Below are 27,146 nucleotides of genomic sequence, written 5' to 3'. Positions count from 1 at the left end.
TCCATTCTCTCTTTTCCCTCATCTCTGTGGAGACTGAGGACGAGTCAGCGTCGATTCATGTGACGTCAGGCGTTGCCGTCTCTCGTTGGTCGTTTCATGTCGGGGATTCCCCCTCTCTAATCTCTTGCAACGTAAGCACTTTCTTGAACTTTCAACGGAACTGCTCGACATATCTCAGCACTTTTACTTTCGACAAGGCTGGCGCAGGCTAGCGGAAGTGGGTAAACTTTTACCGAGGTTGCTAGAAGATGGCTTCGTCTTATTCTGCTGTCGAATTTGTCGATGGACAACTCGAAGAGCGTTACAAATGTATAGATTGTCATCAAGTCTTGTTCGACCCTGCTCAGTCGTCGTGTGGTCATCGGTAAGTACAGAGCGAAAGTACCATACGCAGTATAACCGATCTGTATTCAATAGATAGTTCTTCTAATCATTTTATAACATTCCGTTGCTTGAATCGAAGAGCAATTGTGATCCAAAACTGTCATGTTGGCGTCACGAGTTACGAAGTAATTTGGGTATTTCCCCGTACGATGGCCAGCGATGCTCTATACATGTAACAACATGATTTCTGAAGAAAACTTCTTGAAGAGTAACAATGCAAAGGCAAACCTTCGAACGTCGACGAACTTTAATTTTGTTATCCATAATTACCATAATTTCATGTACCAAGTGTCGGCTAATATTTACTACACCAACCTTGGCAAAGTTTCGCAATGATTTGTCGAATGAGACGAAGAAGTCAACTTTTAGTGAGGGGCTGAAATCGAGGATTCACCTAAAGGTTTTATTGAAATTTGGCAAAACGAGTGAAAAAAAATTGGAATCAGTTATGGCCGACAAACTGTAAACTGCCCGCAAAGCAAATTGAAGTATTGCACAATATGTTCTTTACTCGGTCGCAGCGCAAATTTCTGTGCACTTAGCGCAAATTCCGGTTAAAAGACTCATATCGAAATAAAATAAATCCCATATATAGAGAGTTGATCAATATTCATCGCAACATATATATCGCCACCAGTTTGCGTGAAACCCGTCTAGTTGAATTATATTATTTCAAATAAGTGAAATGATTAAATATGTGAAATCATCGCTTTGAATACAATATCTTCTTTGGTGCAGTGACGTTACGACTTTTTATCATGAGAGATAATACACCCACACTCCGTAGAAATTACATCATGTGCTGATAAGATGCTATGTCAGACAGACAGTAAAAGTATGTCTTTTACAAAAGTGACTTCATATGTACAACACTCAGTGAATGCATGCTGGTACAAAACAGCCAGAACTACTGATGCAGAACTGCTGCTTCATGTGCAACAAAATATCTTTCACCGATCTTTGACAGTTTTGTTTTACTGTGTGAACGAAGAGCTTGTCCGGGGAGTTTGTGTAATCCTTTCACTCTCTTTGTAAGGTTTCTTTCAAAAGTTTTATTTGCTTGGGTACAATACTGAAAGTTATCTTGCCAAGTTTTTCTTGGAAGGCGCAATACTACGATGTAATCCGGAATTTCCCAAAACTCCAGCGAAAGTTTTCCTTGTTGAGCCACGCACTGGCAAGTTTTATTAATTGGCCAAGCTTATACGTTCGTGTATACAGAGCTTATTAACAGTGATTTGTTTCACTCTTCAAGCTTTCACTTTACTCCTAATTTTTGACGAACACGTTGACGAGGATTCTTCAGTTTACATTCTCGTCCCAAGAGCGCCTGTTCCTCTTTAGCCGGTGAGGCCTGGACACAAGGAAACGGAGCTCCAAGGGAGACACATTACTGAATTGATTGGCTAGATTCTCATTTGACTTTCACTCGCCTTTCCGAAAATATCCACTGACGAGAACGAAGTTCTTATACAACTTCCTGAAGGTCTGTAACTAGGTGATTTGATCGAACAATTAAGATCAACCGGAGGATATTTAAGGAAAGAAGACCTTTTGAATTGGTGAAAATCTTAGCACTGGAACTAGCCGGTCAAATCATCTTCCATTTCCTCGTGCCAGGCCCTCGTCGATTATGCGGTACAGGCGCCTCAAGGGAATGGTTGCAGATGATGTTTTCAAAGGCGTTGAAGAAGAAGTCTCGCTTACAAAGGACAAGGAAGGAACTGCGCGCCGTAAATCCTGGCCAGCCACCAACATCCTGGGCTTCATAACGAGGCTTCAATCACTGTACTTCAGTAGCAGACTGAAAGGAGTTCAGAATCAAAGGGAACGATGTGCCAAAGATGTGTCACGAACGGGGGAAGGGGGAGTGGAATACTTAGTTGTAAAATACGCTTGGCCATACAATTTAATCAAAATGCTAATAATCACAAAAAAGAACTTGGCAATATCGCCGTTCGGCTGAAAATACGACAAATCAAAACTTCCATTTTGCTTCGAAAAACTGCTTGGTATCTTCGTTCTGTAAATTCCTTATATTTGTTTCTGTTTCTTGGGGTGTGTGACGCTTTCTAGATGTTTTTCTTCTTCCTTAACACGTATAGTTTTGCGTCAGTAAATGTAGACTGTTAACAGGCCTCTACTTTCTCGTGTTTTTATTAAATCGTTGAACGCGCGGGTAGAATCGTGATAGAACTGGACTTCAGAGGGTGAGGACCGAGAAAAACATTCCCTATTTCGTTTTGCTCGCTCACCCACCGCCAACCCCACGTGCTTCGCTCGCTTTTCCTCCGCGTACGTTTAAAAAGAGAGACGCTGTGAACAGTCTAAAGTAAATCTAACTAAACATTAACATAGTACTAACACATCTCTCGTCTTGCAGATTTTGTTGGCTATGTTTGGAAGATATTTTTAAAAAGGATCCAACAAATCCCAAATGCCCGGATGATAAAGAGCCACTTGAAAGGCGTTTCATTTTCAGGGACAAATGCGCTCAGAAAGAAATCGTGGCACTCGAGTGTTATTGTCCTAAGAAATCACTGGGATGTCTATGGTGCGGAAAATTAGGTCAGCTGCAAGCCCACGAAGCAGAATGTTCTTTTTCGGAAGTGAAATGCCTGTATCATCACCTTGGCTGTAACGTTGTTGTCTTGAGGTACCAGTTAGCGAAACACGTGGAGAATGATTGTCTCCACAAAGTCGTGGATTGTCCTTACTGCCTGGGTGGTTTCCCTGGGGTTAAAATGAGGGAGCATTTGGAGGAGTGTGGGAAGTTCCCTGTCAAATGTCCTCACGGTTGCGATAAGAGTGACATTCCCAGGGAAGGCCTTCTGGAGCACTCAAAAACATGTCCTCAAGTTCCGACAAAGTGTAGCTTTAGTTCCATGGGTTGCAATTTTCAAGGTTCTAGGGATTCCTTGGATGAGCATCTACGAAGTCATGCCTCGGAGCACTTGACACTATCGGGAAAATTCATAGTAGACGTGTTAGAGCAAATGAAAAGCTTACAGCTACAACTGAAAGATGCTCAAGAATTAAACCAAACCTACGAAGCGCGGTTAGCACTGCAAAATGAAGCACTGGCGTTGAACAAACAGACGCTTTCCACGCACCAGGTCAAGCTGATGAGAGTTGAAGAGAACGTGGAAGCGCAGCGCAAGGGCATGGATGAACTTCGAAAAAGCGTCGAAACCATGAATTCTAAACAAAGCAAACAGGCCAGTGATGAAGTTAAACAGCGTTTAGATTTACAGGACGAAAGGCTAGCAGTACTTGGAAACGAGATAGCAAGACTCGGCGACGCTGCGGGGGGCCCTCGCGCTCGCTCGCGGGACTTCGAGCGGGCATCCTCGCCGAGTCATCATCGATTCGACCGTGTGGAACATTCCTTAAGTTTGCACGAAATTCAACTTGCTGATCAAGATCTTAAGCTTCAAATACTAGAAACGACGTCCTATGACGGAACGTTTCTATGGAAAATCGACGACTTTCAGCGAAGATTTCGTGAATCCGTTGACGGGAAAACTATCTCTATATACAGTCCTCCTTTTTACACCGCTCGCTATGGTTATAAGCTCTGCGCACGAGCGTATCTCAACGGGGATGGCCCGATGGCGAAAGGAAAATATATTTCTCTGTTTATAGTGTTAATGCGAGGAGAATATGACGGTTTGCTTTCTTGGCCTTTTCAGCAAAAAATCACCATGAAGTTGTTGGATCAGGAGCGCATCACTCACGTCACCGAGACGTTCCGACCGGATCCGAACAGCTCGAGTTTCCAACGACCGCGCTCGGAGATGAACATCGCTTCGGGCTGTCCCCTGTTCTGCTCGCACGGCCAGTTAAGATCGAGAGGGTATATTCGCGATGATACCATGTTTATTAAGATAGTCGTGGATGGCACTGGCTTGCCGATGATTTGAAATTTACCGAGGGATTCAGGAAGGGAAGCCTCTGCTCTGAGGAAACGGATCTGAGAAAATGAAGAATCCCAGGAAAGCCAAGCTACGCAGTTAAGGTCGTCTGCATCATGCACTGCGCGGTCGTGTACACTGCCAGGTAACAGCTATCCTCCCCAGGGCGGCCATCAAGCAAATAACGAAAGCAATCAAACCAAGCAGGGCACGGGATCGCAAGGAGTAAAGCAAAGAGAACCGAGATAGTATGTTGGTTCGAAAGGCGTGATGGGCCCTGCAATTAACAGTGCATACCGAGTTTAAAGTGTCACGTGGTTCCTTTGTTATTGAATCAACACGCTCGTTTGGTTGGAATCAAAATAAAGTTATGATATTCGCGCTTATACCAGCCATGAAAAAATGATGCTCATTAGTGTGAGGCGGTGTGATTGACTGCTTTGTGATCACAAGATACAAAGTTAAAGTGTGCTGCATGTATTTATCAAATCGATCTGCTTTCGCTGGCCACTTATCATGGAATCGACTTTGTGCTGTGTTCAAAGTCCGTTGAAAATCTCGTGTCGCTTGTTTCAACTGGTAAACGTTTCAACAACTTTTGTCTTCGATTCTGTTTCGATACTTTAAATATATATTTTAACACAGCATAACGCTAGAAATCGCTTTTGATTGTTTTATGAAAAATTATTTAATTGGAGTTCAGATTTGGTTTTGTGTTTGCTATGGAGCACTTCGTCCTTCGGTCAAGGTTAGTGAATGGTTGTCATGGTAACACACAATGTTTCTATATGCGAGCAAGGAAATCACGTTCGTAGAAGAATTTCAGAATAGACATCCGGAGAAACATCATCAAAAGGCTCGAATACTTTGATACCTTGACACGTTGTTTTACATGAAGCCGGCTACGTGATGTCTAAAAGGCTGTGATTTGATGACCTTCGCTTTCTAAGATTTATTGAATTACCATTGTGATGTATTGTTGAATAAAGTGAATTAAATTATTTTTGCTTTGGAGTCTGTTTCAGCTGCAATTTTCCAGTCTCATACGCACTAGCGGCTTTTCAGCAAAGTGAACCGGCTCTATCAGACAGACAAATTTGAGAGGGGCCTGGGGCATGAAGAGAGGTACCCGCCATGCAGTGACTGTATATCGTCTAGCGGTTATTCAACTCTTACATAAGACCATTAGTTTAAAAATCCCCCTTTTCATGTACTAAAGACCACCTTGTGCTTTAATTCCTAAAATAGGTAGAACTGACTGAGCCCCATGCCCTCAAGCGTGATATCAAAACTAATTCGTGGTTAAATACTCCAACATCAATTTACCATATGGGTTAATTTTAGCCTAAAATAAACTGTCGGTACCTTAATGATGGGCTCATATTGCGCCCCTCTAGGCAACAAAACGAACGAGAAAACCGTCTAACCGGCTGGGTTTCGATTTGTACAGCGAATTTTCTCAGGAGTCAATATCCAAGAACATTTCCGAGAAAAGCGGTAATAGAATAAACGTGTTAAGTTGATTTTTGTTTAATTTCCAGGATAATCATCACTTCTCCAAGGCAGTATTAAAACTTCGACCCCATCAAAGAGCTGAAGGGGAACTTCCTGCCACTAGCCGGAAATGATCTAGGTAAATAATCCAATTCAACCTATTGAACAGGAAATATCATGCTTGACCCCAAGCTACCGGCAACTGCGCACGTATTAAACGTAGCGGACACGCGGTTCTGTGGGAGTTCTACTGGAAGCGCGCGTGGCATTCGCGAACTACTTTCCAGTCAGCCACGCGTATTAAAATCGCGCGCGCACGATTCAGAATAGCGAAGTTGTTGAGGAGGGGGACTGGAATAGACTATCCTGCGCAAATCGAAGACAGAAATCCCACAAGTAAGAAAAGATACGAGAATATGTCATGGATATATCTCCTAATGGGAAAATTGTCTTATATTTTGGTGTCATCATAAGCATCCAAATTTCTTGGCTGTTACTATAGCTATAGCGTTTCTCGAACTCTTCTTGGAAGAATTTCCATCTAGGTCAGTGAGAGGCTGATCAGTTACTTAGAGGGCAATATAGAGAAAAGTTAGCATTTTATCACCACTGGAGAGAAGGGTTTATGACCGAGCTGTACGGAAAAGAGAACTCGTTATTCCTGAGTCTGGTGTTGGTAACTGGGTAATCATTGACTATATCAGATCACAAGTTAGGTTAATAGCATTCTAAGTTAATTACAAGAGAGAAGCCGATTTTAGTAGCTTACAATCTTTATCATCAAGTTGGAATGTTTCGGTTCCTGTGTTCCTTTCCTTGTCTGTAAACAATCCGAGCAGCTCTATTGATAATATTGATATCAGACTCAAAACTGCATGGACGAATTCCAGCTCTGCAGGTATTGGTGACCTTCTTACAGCTCAGAACAAATTCTTGCTGCAATGATCGCTGGCTTCAGACCACTAACTCGGAACAACGATCACTCTCAGGACCTGTAAGCAGTGAAGCACGCTCTTCTTTCCCGACCAGCAACGATCCACATCCTGTCAAGAGATAAAAGACAACCAAAAATATAGATGGTCCTTGTAAAGGGCACTGATTGCTAATTCTTGAATTCCCCGCACTCAAAAAACTTACAACAATAATGCGGTGCGGGATAGGCAGACACAAGTCTTAGCCCAGGAACAGCATTTGTTCAGAACAACTTTCAGTAGAACAAAAACTAAGTAAGAAAACTACGCTGAGGTAAGTAGCGCCCAGAAAATAATCTGAACACACCAAATCGGAACTACTGTGTGAATGAACAACCAGTAGAAAGCTGAAACTATGAAAGAACAATGGCCGAGGCCAGGCAAGACAAACTCCCGTAAGACTTACAGGAAAAAGTAAAAAATCGCGAAGGTTCCAGCATTAATATACAGAAAAAGGAAATTAAAGTAAACAGAACAAAATTAAACTGTCTGCTTCGAACACAAATGCACAATGAATCTCAATTACTGAACCGCCAATTTATACTTGCTACTTCAGATAACACACCTACATTGCATAATCTTAAACCAGCACATGCATATGTGCTTAGGAATTCAAGAAACCATTTATCTTTTGTTTCATTCCACTTCGCTGCATTCAGACAAAGATAAATGAACAAACTGTACAATGTACTTAGGGCCTCCCTTCACCAGTAGGAAGACAATGTAACCGCTATACATCGCCCGCCTTTCGTGTGTTTTGTCTTGCTAGTCAGTTTACCGGCGTCTGAAATGGAGCATCCAACGGTGCATGACATTTCGTTCTCGTTGAGTACGAAACGTTTGTTTTTAACACATTTATGACCTTTCTATGAATATTTTAATTTTTTTCTTTTACCTTGTTATAATTCTTTTTAAACATATTTTCGTATTTTACAAGTCACGTATCCATCTTCTGTTTTTGTGAATAGACAGTTCCAGCTTCTTTTCAAAATCAATGTCTGATTGACAACTCGGTTGTGAGGCAAACCAAACTGACGCCCAGGCCGTTCAGGAGCAATAAGTGTTTACTTTGAAATTTTCGCACGTAACAAATAGAATGATGATATTGAAAGAGTAAGCACGCTGCAATGTAGTCGCGTCCTATTGCTAGCCCCAAACCTGGGCCTTAAATGGAGCAGATTGTCAATGCCCCAATAAAGTACTTTCACGAAACGAAAATGACTTTAGAAGCAAATGACAAAATTGCCCATTACTGGGATTCCATTTGAGCTGAATGGCATTTAAAAAAAAAATTAGCCAGTTGATTCCCCAGATAAACAAGTTACCCTCTCCATTACAGGTTCCGCTGCGCGCTGACTAGACAGAAAGAAAGCAAATCCCGATCACGCAGTTGACTGAAAATGATTTTTTTTTTTTCGGACAAACTTCATCACTCGTTACTCATTGTCACGAAAGTCCATTAGGATTCCAGGCTCTTCCTAATATGAAAATCACAGGACACTAGACGTAGAATACGCACATGGCAGTAAAACCAAAGGCCAAACTTGATTACTGTATTTAACTTTCCACGCCCCTCGTTGCAAATTAAACCACCTCTAAAGAAAGCGAATCTGGGAGTGGCTAATGGTTCACTTGGCCCTTCTAAACCGTGCAAAATAAGACCAGAAATGATGGATCAGTGTATATCGATCTAAATCATGAGTACAGTATGTCGGCGTTCATCATTTTTTTGCGCGTGGGCTGTCCTGATCCTTACTGTTATGAACACCCAGAATGAGACCAAAAGTCCTAAATTGACTTCCCTCCCTATAAAACGAGACGACGAGAATCCCCCCAGGGCCAGGGTGGATGTACATGAGGCTCCCGCGCTGTACCGCACGCTGTTTTTGAACGCAATTGTATCTCTTACTGGCCTCTTTTGGCCGTTCAGTTAGTTGGTGCGCAGCGCGAAGAATGGCGCACGAAAAAAATAGGAGAGAAGCGCAGTTCCCGCTTGGGATCGCTCCTCGCACCAAGTCCCTCTCTTCCTTTTTCGCTTACATGCCGTTGCTCGCGTTACGCCTCAACTACGCCTCAACTCATGGAAGAGTCTAAACTCTTACATAATGTAAGCGGGTAAAACGCTAATTGCTGATACAGCAAGTGATAAGTGCGATCCAGACGAAGGTAAGCGCTTTATGTAGCTTGACCCTACTTTGGACCACTCTGTCCATTTACACCATTTATAAAAGTTACGTGATATGTACGACAACCTGTGCGCGCACACGAGCGCTGGGGTCTTTAGTTATCATTTTTTCGTTCCACGTTTTCTGCTCTGAATTTCTCTATCTGAATTGATATATCCTATTTCCCAGGGGAGGGAGGGAGGGAGGGAGGGGAGGAGAGTACTCCCATATAAATAGGTCGGGGATGCTCGTCATCTACAATCTTGGACAGAATAAAATGGAACAATTATCCCCCACCCCCCCACACACACACACACACTACCAAAGCAATGATGAAGGCGCGAAGGAGCAAAACCGCGCCATTTTGGCATCATTGAAATGGGGGGGAGGGGTGGTCCAGATGTTCCATTTATTTTGTCCAAGATTGTAGCTTAGCTTAGTGGTATAAATCAATGATTCTGGTCTCACTTGGGGTGTTGATAGCGAAACGCATTTTTAACTGTTACAGTATCTTTAAGGCTCGATTTCTGCCGGTATCTCGAGTCCGATCCGACCAGCGAGGGCTCCTTTCCTGAACGTAAGCTGGTAAATCTAATCCGTTTAAAGTGGTATCTTTTAGGGGTCAATTAGAGTTCGAACCACGCCCAGAGTGGTCTCCTTTAGGGGTTTAATTCAAATTTTCCGACGAGCATTCCCGACCTTTTCGTGTGGAAGTCCCCCCCCCGGCCTATTTCTCGCAGACCAAAAAGACGAAATCTATGCTACATTGTAGACCAAAATAGTTCAAATCCCACAAAGTGTAGCAGCAATAATACCTGTTGCCGAGTGAGAGTAGAAAAGAAGTCCACCCCTGGGCATGCAAAATAAGACAAAAAATTCGCGAAGTCCTAAAAATAGCGGATCGTGTACGTATCATGTACTCTTGCAACAATGATTCTGTTTTCCTTCTAAAAACAAAGCCGGTCCTAAACGTAGCGTAAACCTTTGTTGTTTTTATCAGCTCTGCAATGAAAAAACAAACAGCATCAACAACAATGTCGTGCAGAATGTTCATTGGACAAAAAAGGTCACCTCAGCCAGCTCACCACCAGGACACCACGTGATACGTTCAAAAATAAACACGTCAATTGTCGCACGACATTCCCCGGTATCTAACTTACTTATCTAGGCTCGTCGCTTTGCAGGCGTCACACATGCTAATAGGATCACACACTTAAATTACATCTCCAAGGGGGGCGGGGAAGGGGAAATGTAATCGAAGCCGCACAAATCTCAGTGTTCGACGGCGATCAGGATGGAAGCTGCAAAGTGTTCCGAAAACGATCTACAATAAGACATGTAGGCACTGATTTATGTCAGGATCTAAAGTGACTTCAGCAATTTTTTTTTCCTGGGATTCAATCACATGCGACGTTGGTTTGAATCCCGGGGTCTGAATGAACTTTCTTGGTGAATCAAGGTAACCAAAGTGGAATTGTTTCTCTTCGGGTACTTCTACCTAACTCCTCTGAAAAACACGCTGTTTAGAAATCTCCAACTTTGTTCAAATTTTAGCCATAGAAAAGCAATCACTGTGCGGGTTCACTGGAAGCTGGGCCAGGCTTACCCTACCCTAGGACCCAGACAAGGCTTTTTGTAGGGGGGCGTGATCTGTGATCACGGTGAATCGAACCGTCGTCGTGGCGAAGAATAAAACAACCAGATTCTTCTTATGTTTCGTGTCTCCGCTCGCCGCGTTTGACACTTAAGCGGGTTCATCGCTCTTCGCGAGAAAGGAAAATAAAAACCTATATATGACACCGACACGGTAGGCTAAGCAAATGGGCAGGGAAAATGGCCACGGGCCAGGCGCATGTTATAGTGTGACCCACTTGACCTACGTACGTGGATGGGAAGGTGCGCCGTAGCAAACTTTGGCTTTTGCATGTTTCAGTGAAAGAACAGGAAAATATCTGAAAATGTCGACCAGAAATTTGTAAGAAGAGATACACAGGTACGCAAGGAATTTTCATCGATCAACTAACTGAATCAGGTGCAGTTGATTTAATTCTATTGTTGTTTAGTGGGATTTATACACGCACTCCTCGTTTTTGTTTATTAATATTTATGCGTTGCATTATAAATGAAATCTTCAGAAACAGATTTGTCTCAAATAAACTATTTAAAGATTCCTCAGCTTCACGGCACCCCTCATAAAAACCACAAAAAGCCCCCTTCTCTAACAGAAACGACAAAGCACACACCAAGGCATGAATTACGCAAACGACTAAAGAAAAACTTCGATTCTATTCAAACTCGTTTTTCAAGTCCAGTTAGTTCTTCCTCATTTTGCTGATGATTATTTTGCGGTATAAAAACTGCGAGAAATTGGTCTCATTCCGGTAGCACCAACGCCCCCACCCCATCCCCGAGGGTCGCGCCTTTGGCTTTAACCTTGGCCTTGGTTATAGCGCATTTCTGAAAATTGAATTAAGGAATTCAAAATCAAACATTCCGCAACGATTCAGCTTTTTGCACGACGAGGAAACCCTACGGCCACCCTCAGCGTCAGCTTTGGCAAACGAAAGCGCAGGTCCGAACTGCGAGTCGTCTTCGCACGCGAGCAGAAAGCACGCTATAATCGTTTTTTACAGGAAATGCCTGGAAAGTCCCGTGACATCTCGCCACATAAAATCCAAACTTGTGACTTAGTATATTAGCTCGGGATACCAAGAAACGTGCAGCGATGACAACATATTAGAGAGACTTACGAATGACGTGTGCGACAACCAGAAAATACTGTACAAATACAAATATTCTCACTTTGCTGTACAAGAGGCTGAATAAGGAACGGCAAAAGGTTGCCTTTAACGTCATTCTCAACCTTAGCTTAACCTCTAGTAGTAGAATATTCCTGGGAGTATTATATTGTAACAATTAAAGACAAGGACATGTTTCCTGCGATTGACGAACACTGCATTACAACGATAACCTGGTAAGAGTCTGTCGAGTGAAAAAAGACTCTTGAAATTTTTCAAGGTATTATCCGTGTAAAGTTTTTCGAACTTAAACAAACAACTCTGCATAAAAACACTCATTCTGACAACGTGGACAAAGCCTCCAAAACATTTTTTGATGATAAGCTCTGTGACCTTTCAAAGCTACTTTTCCACTTCGAACCCTTCTTCCATTTCTTGGGCTTCCTTCCCCTCGTCTCGTGCCAGCCTGGTATAAAAACCTAACTAGTGGACCCCTCACGGCAACCACACTACACGCACAATATTGAAAGGCCTTTGAAATTCAAACAAACCGCGAACTGCATGAATGATTTCAACGACTTCCAGCAAGTTTGTGCTAATTCTGCGAAATTCTTTGTTTTTTTTTTTAGAAACTACGACCCCGCGTCGGCGGTACCCGGGGGCCCGGGCGGCGTTCGGAGCATCAAGACGGCTTATTATAAATTTGCGAAATATTGCGCCATAGCTACTGTAACAGCGTGTTTCGACGTTGAGAATCAATTTGAAAGCAGGAAACTTTATTATTTTTTTGTACATTACGTTTTAATGAGAAGTGTACTCGAAATTTACAATAGCTGAACGTGAAAATTCGCGTGGGCGGTGAAACCGTTCAGTTATATAACACTCGGATCACAAAACGATTCGCTTCAGTTCCTTCAGCTGAAGCTAGCTGAGCTAAGGTAGAAAATTTTAATTAACGAAAGAACTAGAAAGTATTTCCTTGTTCTCTGCGAACAAGTTCGAACAAACTCATATGAATTTAGGGTCTCCAAATCTTCTTCGAAACTTGAACACAGGAAAAGTAAATAGGGATATTTTGACAATAAATCGTGTCGTCCGAGATTTGTTTTCATTATTATTGTTTCAAACAAGCACGTTATCTCCTGTTAAATAGTTCAAGTGTCTCTTTGTGCAAAGCAAAAACTAAACGTTCCCCCAGGTGTTTTTGTAGAACCGTTAAAAAGCGCACGGTTTATCGATCAGCGATCTACAATCTGGCTGCGCGCTATAAAAATTTGAAATCACAAATCAAGGAACACTAAAACAAGGGCAGAAAATTTGAATGTTTATACAGGTCGAAACCTCAGTAAATGAGTAAGTGGTCATCACTAAAAATAGAAAAGGACGAAGAATTTGATCTACCGGTACGAAGCGCTCTCAAACATACATACTTTTTACTCTATGTGAGCTGCATAACCCCTGGATAACCGAAACACCGGGTTTGAATTCTGCAATTCAACAATTTTAAACTCAGCATAACATGTTTTGTGTTGAGAGATTTGTCAATCTGCGCCGACCATCGCCCAGTAAAATCTGACCTGCACATTAAATAATTGGATCAGAACTGGGTTAGGTCAGAAAACATTGATTTGGAAAGGGCAGCAAAGTGATGTCCGTTGCATGACTTTAGTATATTTACATGGGTGAAAAAACAATTTTCTGAGCACAAAAGACTTAAAACCTCAAAAGGATCCTTTCTTCAGAATCGAAATTAAAGGCTAAAGGTCACTACATACCATGTTCTTTTCACGTGCCGGAAATGGAAAATCTGATATGGAACGTTAGACGTGGTTAGATGGTATTTATTTATACACATTCTTACCCCCAATGAACTACAAGAAATAGATCCCTTTAGAGTCTTTAGAGTTCCCCGACCTACAGCTAAGTTCGCGATGCAGAACGAGCAAGCATTTTTTTTTTAAACACGGTCTTGTCATGCAAATCACTAGTCACATGAGTCTCGTAAGTCACGCCGTAACAGCTGACAATCTGTTGTTTTTTTAGGTGAGGAGAATACACTCGTGATCAGCGCTAGAACATGCAGCTTAGCGGCAAACATGTGTTATTAACCAATCAGCGCCAGGAAATGCCAGCTTGATACAAAGACGTCACTTCCCTAAATAAAGAACCCATCAACCCGCAGCAGAAGTCGTTCGGCTTGCAATTGTCACTCGATTCCAAGCCTGGGTCAAGGTAACATCTCTTGTAAGGACACCGCTTGGTGGAACAGCGCAAAACCAGTGCGCAGAGAGCTAGAACCTCAAGCAAACATCCAAAGCAGTTGGAGGTCTAACAAAATACCAGCAATCGAGCAAAAAAATCTTCGAAGAAAATGGCCTGCTGCAAGAAGAAACCAATGGACGAAAAACCCGAAGTTATTGTTCCCTTTCCCGATGGTGGCTGGGGCTGGCTGGTTTGCCTGGCAACTTTCTCCACGCAGTTTATCGTCCTTGGCACCATGAACAACTTCGGCGTCATGTATGTGGAGCTGCTTAACGAGTTCAACACCGGCAAGGCTGACGCAGGTAACGCCGATATCGTTTTCTCTCCTCTTTCTAAAAACAAGATGCAAATGAGCTTGCTTGTATTGTGTTGTATTTTTAATCTCTTGCTGAACGCTAATTGCTTCTAGCTGCTGCCTGTACAATCCAGCAATTTGGGCGCAGAAAATAATCACTTACATTAATCCTGGAGCAATGTTTCTTGATATGTTGCAAGTGGATTTCCTCTCTCCGGCCGGCGCGCGATCGAAGGTTCATATAATTCTGAAAGCCGAGAGGCCGGCTATCATTGAAAATCTACGGCAACTCGCTTGTCGAATCGATATATAAACCAGCGAAGAAAAAACGAAACCTGGACCAAGGAAATTTTAAGATCAGCTGTTCAAACGATATCAAGCATCGACTTTCGAGTCACGGCCTACAGTGGAAAGGAAAACCCGACGCCGGTCATGTAGGAGGTAGCTGAAATAATTTTTGCTCTCGTATCTCTGCACAAAGCAAGGCGCTATACGACTCTGGAATATTTTCATAGTAACACAAGATTCCCGAGTGATTGTTACTTCTTCATGTGGGACATGCTTATGTTATTTTTAAGGCTAAGAGATTTCACATTGAGGAGTTCATTTGCTCGAAGAAAATTTTCTTCTTCGATCGAATTCGCTCGTCATTGTCACATATGACAAGAACTGTCAAATTGTCAAAAACCTGTTTTTCTTGATTTTCGGCCAATAGCAACATTGGATTGAGACTGCGTGAATTTTAGGGGTTTTCCATTGCATTCGACCAATACCCCCAAACACACCCCCAATTCACGTACTAGCTTGAATTTCGTGACGAAAAGCTTTAGTTTTTAGCCATCCTGAGTTAATTCCCTACCTTGCTGACACTCTCTTTACGTTTTGGTTGCCAAAAATAAAGAAAAAATTACTGTAAATATTGCCATTGTATTAGCCAGGTTTAAAAGAGCTCATTTGCATTCGAAAGGTTATGTCATTTACAAGATAACAACTGCAGATAACTGTGCCATTGTTTTATTTATACTTGGGCAAATAATTCTTGAATTTACCTTATCTTTCGCAGAACGTCTTTCGTTACGAAAACATCAACTGACAGATTAGTTAACTTTTTAATAACAAATTCAAAGTTCTTTTTATCTTCTTTCGCTCTCTGTGGTCGCTTAAAACTCGTTAACAAGCACTGGTGAAATTTCATGCAAATTTTATGGCAGCTCAGCTAAATGAACTTTAAAGGTAGATGCTTGACCGCATGGATTAAGCGTTCCGAAACAACGCTAAATTTGGAGATTTCTACATTAACAGACCCTCTGTTTAGATGTCATAAAATATCGAAATTTGCCTGTTTCGTCCCAACTGGAAGATCGGATTCCTTCTCTATAAATAACGAAACACCGGTACGTGCGAAATGGCACAAATGGGAACGAGAAACGAGGTGTAATTTTCAATATAAAAATAATAATTATGCACACTATCTAATGTATATCTCTCCTCTGTATTATAAACACTTCAAATCAAAACCTAAGTCCGGCTCGGATTTAAGCTACAATGTAGCTTGGAGTAAAAATACCAAAGACTGAGTTTCCGTTTTACGAGCTAGTAAGGACAGTGGGAAATGACCTACAGAGGAAGGATTTATGAAAACTCTTTCGCAACAACTATGACGCAGAAAATATCCCTGCAGGAGATTTTAAATTGCCACACACCAGAAACTTTCAAAATTATGCATGGATAAAAATGAAACACGACACTGAATTTAAAAGCTTCCTCCGTTTGTTGTTCTAAGAAGTTATAAAAACAAAGCCATTTAATTGCGCAGTTTAGTTTACCACTGCAGTTAGACCGCGGCAATTTCATCGTCGGAAGCGGGGATTTCGTTTCGTTATTTCCTAGAGCAATTTGTCACGGAATGTTCGGTTTCAGACCTAATCTCGTTGCATGTTTTTCCTTCGACAAATAATTTATTTGTCTGAGTAGGAAAACAACACGCTGTTTTTACTGAGATGAAAATCTGCATGTAATTGCAACAAAAGATTCACGCAAGCGGAATTAACAAAACTTTTTATGACAGATTTCAGATAAGAAGCAGCCTCAGTCAATATATCAAAATATGTTAAATCTCCGTTATAATTCTTTAATTCTATCTTATCGGCCTGTAAGTAAAGTTACTGAATATCTTTTAATTAGAATACTGAATTGTGTGCAGATTCAAGCATAGCGATAGGCAAACAACACGTTTAGTGAAAAACGACCTTGGCGTTGAGAAGGATGCAAACTGCAGTCCTGTTACGAGAAATCGGGTTGTACAGTTATCCCCTTGCATGCGATTAAGTTTATTCCTTACACGCTTTGGCCAAAATTTTCCCATATTCTCGCAAATTTAAATGCAATTAAGCCATTTATCGTCTGCTTTTCCAAGTGGCATAATTGTTAGGGATGATATCTGATGCGGTTCTTCACCTTTTTCTGCTACAATATCCCCAATCATGTGATTTCCAAAAAATTTGAGATGACCCGTGGGTGGAAAGTTTCACTTCCCTAATTATCCAATATTTCAACATTTTAAACGAGTAAAGCACCTTCAAAAATCATTAGACTTCTGAAATTTGCGATTTCAAAACAATACATTATAGCGACGCCACAAACAAGAATATTTCCTTGACCTGAAAACCACACGCGCGGTTTCGTGGGGTGGTCTTTGAAAAGCGCGTAGTGGGAAAAGAAAAGCGCGAGAGCTCACGCGCGATTTAAAAGTGAATCTTCCTCTTGCACGCGCTTCCCTCCCCTTTTTTTTGCATTCATGGCCTAAAACCATCTCAGACTTGTCTCTGTAGTGGTTCTTCTCGCGAGTCACTCTTCCCTTCTGCTCTAGGTCTTCACTTTTTTAATCTCCCTAAATTTATCGGTTGACTTGTTGCCAGTATACACAACCAACAAAACCACTTTATTCAAGGGACGCTATGTTTTTGTTGAAAATCAATATCTGTTTTTTTGTAACATGGACGCGTAAAGATAACACAGAACTGTTAACACTTCGAAAGATAAGTCATCGTTATTGACATCCATCATTGTTTCCATTTCGCCTCATCACCCTCTGCTCTATTTTCACAAAAAAAAAAACTAATCTGTTCCGGGCTGCTTCTCAGAAAATGGTACAACCTTTTTTTTTTATCTGGGTACAAGTAACGAGTCCGTGCTTATTTTTAAACTTTAATGCCGTCTTCAGTGGCTTGATGCTGGTCCGAAAAATAAACTGGTGGTCAGTTCAAACTGGTTGTTACAACACAATACTCCTTTGTTGTATGCGCAAAGAGGGGACATTTTGTACCCGTAAAATAAATTAACCCAAACCAAATGAAAGACTAAAAATTTCGTACCAAAACACGTCTGTGAATGTAAGCACCAGTTAGACTTCCTAACGATTTCAGTAGACAACGAAGAAATATTCACCATTTTATTGAGTGCAACTGAGAAAATGTGTTAAAAAGTTCTTTGGGATATTCAATTTCCCAATCATAGTAGACAAAAAAATATTCTATGCTATCTCCCTTAATTAAAGAGGAAAATAATTGCAGGTGGTAGTCGCTGCTGAAAACTACAAAGAAATTGCTAACTTCTTATATCATGCAAATTGCATCAATGATGAAAGAAAGACCTTTTCCGTGGCAAAAATTTGAGCAGCATAAAATTATGCCTCAGGCTTTGTTCATGTGTAAAATTACACATCAACTTATTAACACCAGATGGCAGTGGGATGATATTTTTTCTTAGCTGCATCCCTGCTTTATAATCAAAATCTCCTTAATGGCAGGATAAGAAACTTATCAAGACAATTAAAGAGAACATATATGTTGATATCAAGGCACAAAGTGTCTTTACAAGGTTGCTCAACTCACCTGAACAAATTGTTTATTTTCTCTTCAGCATGGGTTGGTTCCATAACTTACGGTATGATGTTCCTTCTCGGGCCTCTAGCGACCACCCTGTGCCAAAAGTTTGGCTGCCGTGCGACAACAATGATTGGCTGTATGGTGGCTGCAGGTGGTTGTCTCTTAGGGTCAATATCTACCAATATTTACTTGATGGACTTGACCTATGGATTAATGTTTGGAGTCGGAGCAAGCATGTGTTATTTTCCATCTGTAGTCATATTGGGACAGTACTTCTCAAAGCGCCTCTCATTAGCCAATGGAATCACTTCCTCAGGCAGCGGCGTTGGAACTTTGTGTATGGGACCTGTCATGCAGAAACTGATTCAGCACCTCGGAATGCGTAACACAATGAGGATCTCTGCAGGAATGCTTGCTTGTGTGGTTTTCTGTGCGCTTGTCTACAGACCCATAAACACTGGCTTTCTTCAACCAGCAAAGCAGGTTGAAGGGGAAAAGAAATCGCGATTTGCAATTCTGAAGAGTTTCAAGGAATTGTTTAAAAACAAGGCATACATTTTGTGGTGTTCATCATTAGCACTTTGGATGCTGGGGTACTTTGTACCATTTGTTCACTTGGTAAGTCCCTTTAATTTTTCCCTCTGAAATGACACACTCATTGCCACTGTAAAGCAACATCAGATTCATTTAAACCCAAAAAGAAACATAATAAAACCTGACCTTTATGAATACTAAGAGTAAATGCCCCACCAGCAGTGATACTATAAATGTATATAACTCAAAACAAAGCATTTAATATCACACCCTCGTCTAACATGCCAATTATAAATAGAACTCACTAGTGGCCCTCTCCCAAAGGCTTTTCAGCTCAGCTGGAAGTTTGAGCATTTGCGGAAGCTGGCATCAGCAGAGGTCATGGGTTCGAATCCCACTGAAGCTTCAGACTTTGAACTCTAGATTTTTGGTATTGCTTTCCAAATGTGAAGGTCTTTTTCATTTTGATAATAGAGCAAGGTCTTTATTTGTTCTTCCCCCCTTCTCTCCAAAGCAAGAAGAGATGAGTCAAATAAAGTCTCTACATTCTTTGCAAGTTGTGAAAAAATTTGTTTTAATATGGTTGAAACCATCATCAACAACCTGGTTATTGCAGAGAGTTGGAATAACTGCATGGAATCAGCATCTGGTCACAAACAGACCTGTCCATTGTAAAGTAGAAACTCTGAGCGGAGATTCAACTGCAACTGCATGTACTCAGTGGTTGTTAAACTAATTTACTATTTCTTTCTCAAACCTTTTTTCAGGTGCGTCTTGCCACTGAAGAAGGAATTGACCCATTCAAAGCAACACTTCTCATCGGTATCATGTCAGTTGGATCAACCCTCGGACGCCTCCTCTTTGGCAAGATGGCAGACCACCCAAAGGTGAACAGGCTGTATCTCTACCAGATCTCATTTCTCATGATCGGAATCAGTAACACACTTTGCCCTGTTCTAACTTCGTATTCTGGCCTTGTTATCTATGCCACGGTTTTTGGCTTCTTCGAAGGGTGCTATGTGCTTTTGGCTCCTGTCCTGACTGGTGACATTGTAGGAAGAGACAAGATGGCGCATGGTGTTGGCGTTCTGTTTGCCCTCAAGTCTGTGCCTCTTACACTTGGGCCCCCAATTGCTGGTGAGTTGAAAAGAGTGAAACAAGGATTGATTTCTATCCTTTCACTAAAATCAATTATCAATGCACTTGGAGGCCATAAAATTAAATGGTCAATCCCAACAAACAAGAACTACAATAAAACATGTAACTGGTGCTAAGTACAGAAAATATGGATAAAACAAAACCAGAACAGATCTGTGTTGATCACCCTTAACAGTGGCTTAAAATCCAATCTTACTTCCAGCTAATCTAAAATGTGAATATTTTTGGCTGCCCTTTCAGGTTTTATCTATGATGCCTCAAACTCGTATCAAGTGGCCTTCTACATTGCTGGTGCTGTACCGACTGCTGCTGCCTGCATGATGTTCGGCATTCCATTTCTGATGCCAGAGAGAGAAGAGGACAAAAAATGCAGAGTTGTTCTTGCAGAGGAAAGTGGCTATAATGAAAAGCCTACATACTTTGACGAAAAAAGAGCCTTGGCCGAGAAAGAACAACAGATGTACAGAAATCGCTACAGTGGTATTCCTGAGGTCATCATTGAAGAACCAGAGACAGAAGATAATTTTAGACCAGCATCTTTCTACAGTGTGGCAAGCAATGATAATGCTCTCTCCACTTTGAGTATCAACAACAAGAGAAACACTATTGGACTTAGCACAAACAGCATTTCAACAGTGCGAGAGACATGTCTTGTGTCGATGGACACCATAAATGTTAGACGAAGTCGGCTGCTCCAGCTCAGAGGGGAACTGAGCAGCTCTGTGTTCTCACTTGTAAGGAGATACATGGACATGCCCAAGGAGATTGCAGCCAGTGAATGTGGTAGCATTGCATGCATTCCCCAGCACATCGCAAACAATCCTCAACAGCCTCCTCCACCCCAAGCAGAAAAAGTAGTTGTCGTAGGCTTGGAGACAGTTGTATAGGTGCAACTGATGACTAGTCAGTATGCCTCATAAGAGGTGCAAAGTAACAAAGTTATTCATGAAAATCAATACTGAGTTTTGGTGTTTTAAAAAAATTACCCCATGGTAATGGAGACCATATTACGGAAGTGAGAGTCAAATCTTATTAGTTCCAAGATGGAAATAGCAGTTCTCCTAACCGATTGCCATACAATTTGTTTCATATTCATTGTGCGAATATGGTAGTACATCAAGATGATAGATTCCATAGGTGTATGATTTTCTACTTTCTCCTCACCTGGCTGCTTCAATATGCTTCAATATGTCAGGTCAGAAAATAAGTGTTTTCACTCTTGGATGAAAAAGGATCTTTTTAATTGACCAGATTAATCAGCGTCAGGGTGAATGTTTGTGAATTAAAAGTACCACATGTGAGGGTGGAATAATTTAATGCACTTGATGAAACAACCAATTTCAATATTTAAGGAGGAGCTATGTTAGATTCCGTCATTAACATATATCATTATATAACATTGTCAGAGTTAATTTAACAATACTATCCAGTCACTAAGAACTCAGGGGCACCCAATAGATCGGTTTGGTAAATTATCTGTTTAATCACCTCTGATTTTCTTCAGAGAATTGTCATCTCCGACATTTGTGATATCAAAAATTTAATGCCTATTGTTTTAGAAGTGATAGAAATGTCATTTTGGGGTACCTAAAAAAATTCAGCTATGATTTTTGGAAAGGCAATGGCACCCAAGATTTTCTTGAAATGGAAAAAAAAATAATAACTTCCTCTAGAATACTCAAAAAGGTAAAAATTTTATAGGACAGCCTAACAGCAACTTACCGAGTTTTACAAGCATTCTAGATAACCTAAAACAGCATTTTAAAGCACTTGAGAGAAAACCATCATCAGGTGCCCCCAAGAATTGAAGAGTGAAAACAAGAGATGTGTTCGAGTGACTTGCCAATTTAACCACAATGACCAAAAATCAAGAAAAAGATTAAATATTTTGCATCTCACTGAGAGTGTATTGGTACTAACTGAAGCCATGAATTCAAAATTTATCAAAGACAGCAAGCAAAAAACATGAACTGACATTTCAGATGTAGCTCATTGTGAAATTTGCATTCATTTTAGGGATACCCCGTCAAGCAACATGGCACTTTTGAAGGAAAAGCCTTTTTTAGCCATCAGTACAGTTGTTAAAAACAGTTTTAACAATCAAATGAAAAATAAGAAAAAACACAGACCAAAGCCTTATATTCTAAAAATCTTTTACAGTTAAAATCTTTTGCTATAAATTAACATTGCATCAATTAAACTGAAGATATGTTGTGCTTATCAAAGATTATCCTACAGTGTGTGCAAATTTATTCACATCAGTGATAGTAGCTGAGTGAAAGCAGAAAGAGCCACATCTAAACTAAATTATATTGATTCAAGATTATACAACTCAGTTGTTCACGAAGAAATGCTACAGTAGTTCTCTAAAAATACAGTTAACCAAACCTCCACGAGTGTCATAACTTTGGAAAGAACTATTTATGTTGACCACTGGTTCAATATTTTAAGATTATTTGTCTACAATACAATAATATATTTTATTCTTCTTGGGGGGTTACAATAGGGACTTGGTTTAACACAGAATTTACGAGTGATTTTTATCCTGAAGTTTGCAAGAAATACTTTACACTTACACTATTCCGTTGTTGTTGTTGTTTCTACTGTTTTGGCATTATTCATGTACCCTAGGGCCTATTTGTTGTTGTTGTTGTTGCTATTATTAATTATAGAGATGGGTGGACAGACACAGTTCGAAGACAAATAACATGACATGCAGATGTTGTAGCAAGGAAAATATCATTCCACAAGGATCACATTTTAAACAGAAAGACTGAACACATTTGTGATCTCGCAACAACTTGCAAAATTAGCCAACAAGCTGTTCCTTTGCTACATAGAGCACTAGGGTTTGAAATGTGTGTAAAAATGTTTTTAAAAGATGTAAGTTTACATTTGTTTTATAAGTGCTATTAATTTGTCATTACCACAGTGTAGCTGGTCTTACAGTCAATGATTTGTAAGTTTACTCTGCTACATAGACCACTCAATTAGGGTGTCAATGTACCTCAGGTTTTATTTTAAACTAGTTTTAGAAGTTGTGTCACTTAGTTCACATGTTTGTGTATTACATAGTGTGAAGGATTCTGTAGAACTCGTTTGTACAATCAACTCATTTTAGAGTTGCTTTACCCAAAAAAAAAATAAATGCAACTTGTTCTAAAGTTGGAAAAATTAAACACAGTTGTCTGGACAGTTGTCTGGAGGTATTTACTTGAGCGATTGTATTGATGGTATGGTCTTCATATGAAATTATTGTTATGGTTATTGCTACTCTTTCCAATGCAAGTCCATCACCAGTTAGTCGGTTACACACCAGTATATTTTTCAGCCGTTTTGTAGGGTCTCCCAACAAATGCAACTTGTCGAAAAGGGAAGAGGAGAGATAACGAAAAAAAAAAAAAAAGCATCAACTGATGTGGTGTTGAACCAACCTCTAGTCAAAAACTGCAAGGCTTGCAGCGCAACGCATTAATCACTTGTGCCATCAAAGCACCGTTTGCAATATGGGTCAATTATTTGTTTATAATACTTGTTTTGGCTCCATCAACTGGCAGTTAAAGTGATGCTTCGCTGGTTTCATTGTTCAGCAGAACAAAAGACTTCTTATTTTCTCGTGCAACAAAAGATCTCCAAAAGATGCCACAGGAAAACTGAGTTTTTTTTGCATACATTATTTATCAAAAATGAAGAGCAAACCAGGGGGAAAAATACAGGGTGATGTTTTTCTATTCAATTAAAAACCACATCCAAAACTTCAGGCACTTTTGAGGAAAAAAAAAAAAATTGTCACTTAGCATGGTTTTGCACTCACCCCTTCAATTATGAGGAACTTTAAGGTCAATTAGTGCTGTGTGGATGTAACTGAGAGCTAGCTAACGGTATATTTCACAAAGGGAAGTTAATTCACTCACAGGTTGTAATTTCACTAGCAAACAAAGGCTTTTGGAAATTCTTGGAGCACAGGCCAGAGGGCTTGTGAATGAACCTTCATTGTTTTTCCTTAGGTAAAATTCTAAAACAAGGTTGTAAATTACTTGGCTGGCACTTAAATGCTGCTAACTTGGGTTTTCGAACTTCTACGATTCTGCAGTAGGCCAGTAAACATGGTTGTAATTCACATTTCATTTTGTCCTTTTACAATCTCTGCAATCTCTGGTGTAATTACAGCCAAGTCCCTGGAGGGGGGGGGGGTATTTGCAGTATACATGACGGGGGGTCCGACATTGTTTTTGGATTGAAAATTTACACCCTCAGTATTTTTTTGGGTCAAGAGATCTGTAACATGATGGGCTCCTATTTTTCAGTAGGGCATTTTGATGCCAGGTATTTTTTTGGGTGTAAAATTTCAGGTTCATGTATTTTTTTTTGGGTTTGCGATGTCAAGCTCCATCAGACCTCCCCTCCCCCCCCCCCCCCCCCACCCATCATGTATACTGCGAGTACCCCCTGGGGCCGAGCCTTCAACAAGCCAAGACACTTGTGACAAAAACAAGTGTCCCCTTAGGAGCGGGTTTTGCTAATGGGAGATTAAAAACATAGTGTTTGGTGTGGATGAGGACCATGACTAAGTGTCAGGAGGTATGTGCACGCAGACATTCAACACTGTACTTGTCGATGTAAACTTCATACTTGTACTCAGGCAAATCACAGCTCATGGATATCCAGTAGATCACATTTCAAATGCAAAAGCAACAATTGTTTAAGGCCAGTTTATCTTATACCTACCTAGCTTTCAACATAACCTAAACAGAAAATTTAGTATATTATGATCTATGAACAAAAAGATAGACCTGTCAACCTCCAGTGGCGGATCTAGGGGAGGGGCCCAGGGGGCTCGCCCCCCCCCCCCCCCCCCCCTTATTTTGGATGAAAAAAGAAAATATCACAAAAGGAAGAAAAGCCGGCAGGGCAATCAAAACAAAACCGAGCCCTTCCCTTAGCTTAAGGTCTGGATCCGCCACTGACCTCTATGAACTGACAATCTGTGGAAAATAAATTTTAAACAGTTTTGCACTGAGAGGGTGGCAGTGATGCCTTTTCTGTAACAATGGATCTATTCTTTAGCAACAGGTCAAGTTGAGGGGTTGGTCATCCCATTATTTTAAGTTAGCTTTCTTCAATTTTTACCAATTTTAACACGATTTGTATTTGGTTAGCAATCGTTATAAATTTACGACTTTCAGGATTTGTTTTAATTTTGATGATGTAAAGCACACAAGTTTGATCATTTCATGGACATTCACACTTAATAAATTTTTAATATTATCATTATTATAATTATTTTGGAAAATTTCCAGGATAGGCATATGCTGAGTAGTGGTTTTATAATCATCAGTAGCTACCATATTAATCATTAATCATATTTTCAGCCAATAAACTGTTCAAAATACCTGTCTACTCCTTAAAAAGTACAAAATCATAATTCATACTGCTGTACGCTTGCCTTGGAACAACCAGAGGGTTCGCCAGTCAGACACAAAGTCTTGTTCTCCGTCCGAGTCTAGATGCCAGGATATTTTGATTCCTTCATCATAAAGGGAAGAAATAACAGAAACAATTGGTAAGAAGAGACTTTTTGCCACGTGAAATGTTGACAGGAGTGTTACGATAGTAAAGGTGGGAGCGGGCGCTAAGCTGAAAACAAAGTAGTGCCCAGAGCCTCGAGGTAAAAAACGTTGTTCCCGGGAGATCGATGTCGTATCCAACAACAGAGCAGCTTCTTCAATCCATTGGTTAGGTTGGACATCTCAGTTTGTTCAAAATAAAATGATAGTCTGAAAAGGCGAGAAATTTTGTAGCGTTGTCCACTTTTCAGGATTGAATGAAAATGGAGTCATAAAATATGTGTAGAAAGCGAGCGAAATATTCCTTCCATAATCTCTTTTAAGGTGATTCCTCACATTTGCATTGCGCATCCTTACTGCGCATAATTTATGGCGTCATTAGCGTGCGTTCGTGCACGCGCACATTGAAAACATGGCGGATTTGCCTTGATATTGAGTTCTGTCAGTTGAAAAATGGCTATAGCTCACTAACGAGATCGGACACCCCCAAATTTTTTCCAGTCATTTTAATCAGCTAATCATTAGCTTTGCGTGAGAAAAGACTGATCTGATTTCTATTGTTGAAAATTGAATAAATAAGGAAAATAGCAGCTGCAGTGTATTCTTTTCTATTTTGCAGTTTGAGAGCCGTGGCAAGCAATTTGGCTCCAATATATTAACAAGGATTCAGCTGTCTGTCAAAATCAAACTTAAAAAGTTTATTTGTGTCCGACTCAAGTATTGACTGTAGTTTGAGGTGTGTTTTCATGAGGCTGGACTCACAAAGAGTTTACAATAACTTGGAATGCGTTCTTGTAATAAGCACTAAATAATGCTAAAATGGGACATTTTTAATGCCTCACTGCTCCTTAACGAGCATGGGCACCCCACTTTTTTATTTTATAATTTAAGTTCTCATATGATAAATATTCAGCGGGCAAAGTTTGAACTAAAATCTATTGGCAGTTTTATTTCAGGGGAATTACCTTAAGGTCGTCTATCTTCTCGAAAATTATCACAAACGAGAATAACCGAATTAATAGCATTTCTGAATATTATACGCCTTGCACAAGAATTTCGGGGGGGGAAACCACCGCCTATGAAGAAGGTCCCCTCTTTTATCCGACCAGTGGGTCTGAAATTTGCCGTTCCACTTTGACAAACCGGTTCGTTGCCCCACTTCTCTCCAAATAGATTTTCACTCATGTGGGGGTTTGAAAGGAATAGAAAAAATAAATGATAAGAGCAATTCTCCTCAGCTGACCCGGTTCCATCGGAAGATGTGGTTCCATTTTACAACAATTGATCAGGCTGATCAATCTGATAAAAATAATGGAAGCACCCTCAGTGAACCAATTAGGAAGCTAAAACTATCTCAATTTGTTGGCACTGTATATGAGATTCGCTAACGTAAAATCACGTTAATTTCACGTGCAAGTCCCTATCTGACGTCATGCTAATTGAAAAATCTTGTCGTGTTATTTAATTAGCGCAATTAGAATATGTGATGTAATTAAGCTTCTTCCTAATTAAAGAGACCATCATAAATGTCACACGCTGGAGCGCGATGGTGAATGCAGAGCGGGGTCTGTGAAGTTTTCGGATGCATGATTGCGCTATTTTACTTTTAGAGGTACGTTCAAATGTCTTCGTTTCATTGTTATCGCTACAATTTCCTTCACATTTTCTTTGTGATGCCGTGTTTGTCGACAAAATAACATTGTGACGTAATCCATATCGACTAAACGGCGTGTAATTAATAGGGAGGTTTTCATTCGAGTGTCGAAAAACCGAAGCA

At 40.5% G+C, this 27,146-nt stretch overlaps 2 protein-coding genes and 2 long non-coding RNA genes across 4 annotated transcripts; 2 read left to right on the top strand and 2 right to left on the bottom strand.

Moving 5' to 3' along the window:
• Positions 1-126: 126 nt before the first annotated feature.
• On the top strand, positions 127-5,312 carry LOC110068058 (TNF receptor-associated factor 3-like). The gene is made up of 2 exons (XM_020775430.2): positions 127-364; positions 2,768-5,312. The coding sequence occupies exons 1-2, from the start codon at positions 249-251 to the stop codon at positions 4,305-4,307; spliced, it is 1,656 nt and encodes a 551-aa protein (XP_020631089.2). The 5' UTR covers positions 127-248; the 3' UTR covers positions 4,308-5,312.
• Positions 4,983-25,843, bottom strand: LOC149109684 (uncharacterized). Its single transcript, XR_016208313.1, has 4 exons — positions 25,249-25,843; positions 19,402-19,778; positions 18,117-18,456; positions 4,983-6,835 (listed from the first exon to the last, which is right to left on the bottom strand). It is a non-coding gene; the product is annotated as an uncharacterized LOC149109684 (long non-coding RNA).
• On the bottom strand, positions 12,276-18,048 carry LOC149109685 (uncharacterized). Its single transcript, XR_016208314.1, has 2 exons — positions 14,387-18,048; positions 12,276-14,260 (listed from the first exon to the last, which is right to left on the bottom strand). It is a non-coding gene; the product is annotated as an uncharacterized LOC149109685 (long non-coding RNA).
• Positions 13,562-22,981, top strand: LOC110068377 (monocarboxylate transporter 10-like). Its single transcript, XM_089293398.1, has 4 exons — positions 13,562-14,230; positions 18,145-18,728; positions 19,412-19,781; positions 20,043-22,981. Exons 1-4 carry the CDS (start codon positions 14,038-14,040, stop codon positions 20,687-20,689), a joined length of 1,794 nt encoding a protein of 597 aa, XP_089149524.1. The 5' UTR covers positions 13,562-14,037; the 3' UTR covers positions 20,690-22,981.
• Positions 25,844-27,146: the final 1,303 nt, after the last annotated feature.

This window comes from Orbicella faveolata, unplaced genomic scaffold (assembly GCF_042242905.1).
Source record: "Orbicella faveolata isolate gen_17 unplaced genomic scaffold, um_ofav_v1 contig_25, whole genome shotgun sequence".
Taxonomy (NCBI): Eukaryota; Metazoa; Cnidaria; class Anthozoa; order Scleractinia; family Merulinidae; genus Orbicella; species Orbicella faveolata.
This window is presented reverse-complemented; position numbering and strand designations above follow the sequence as displayed.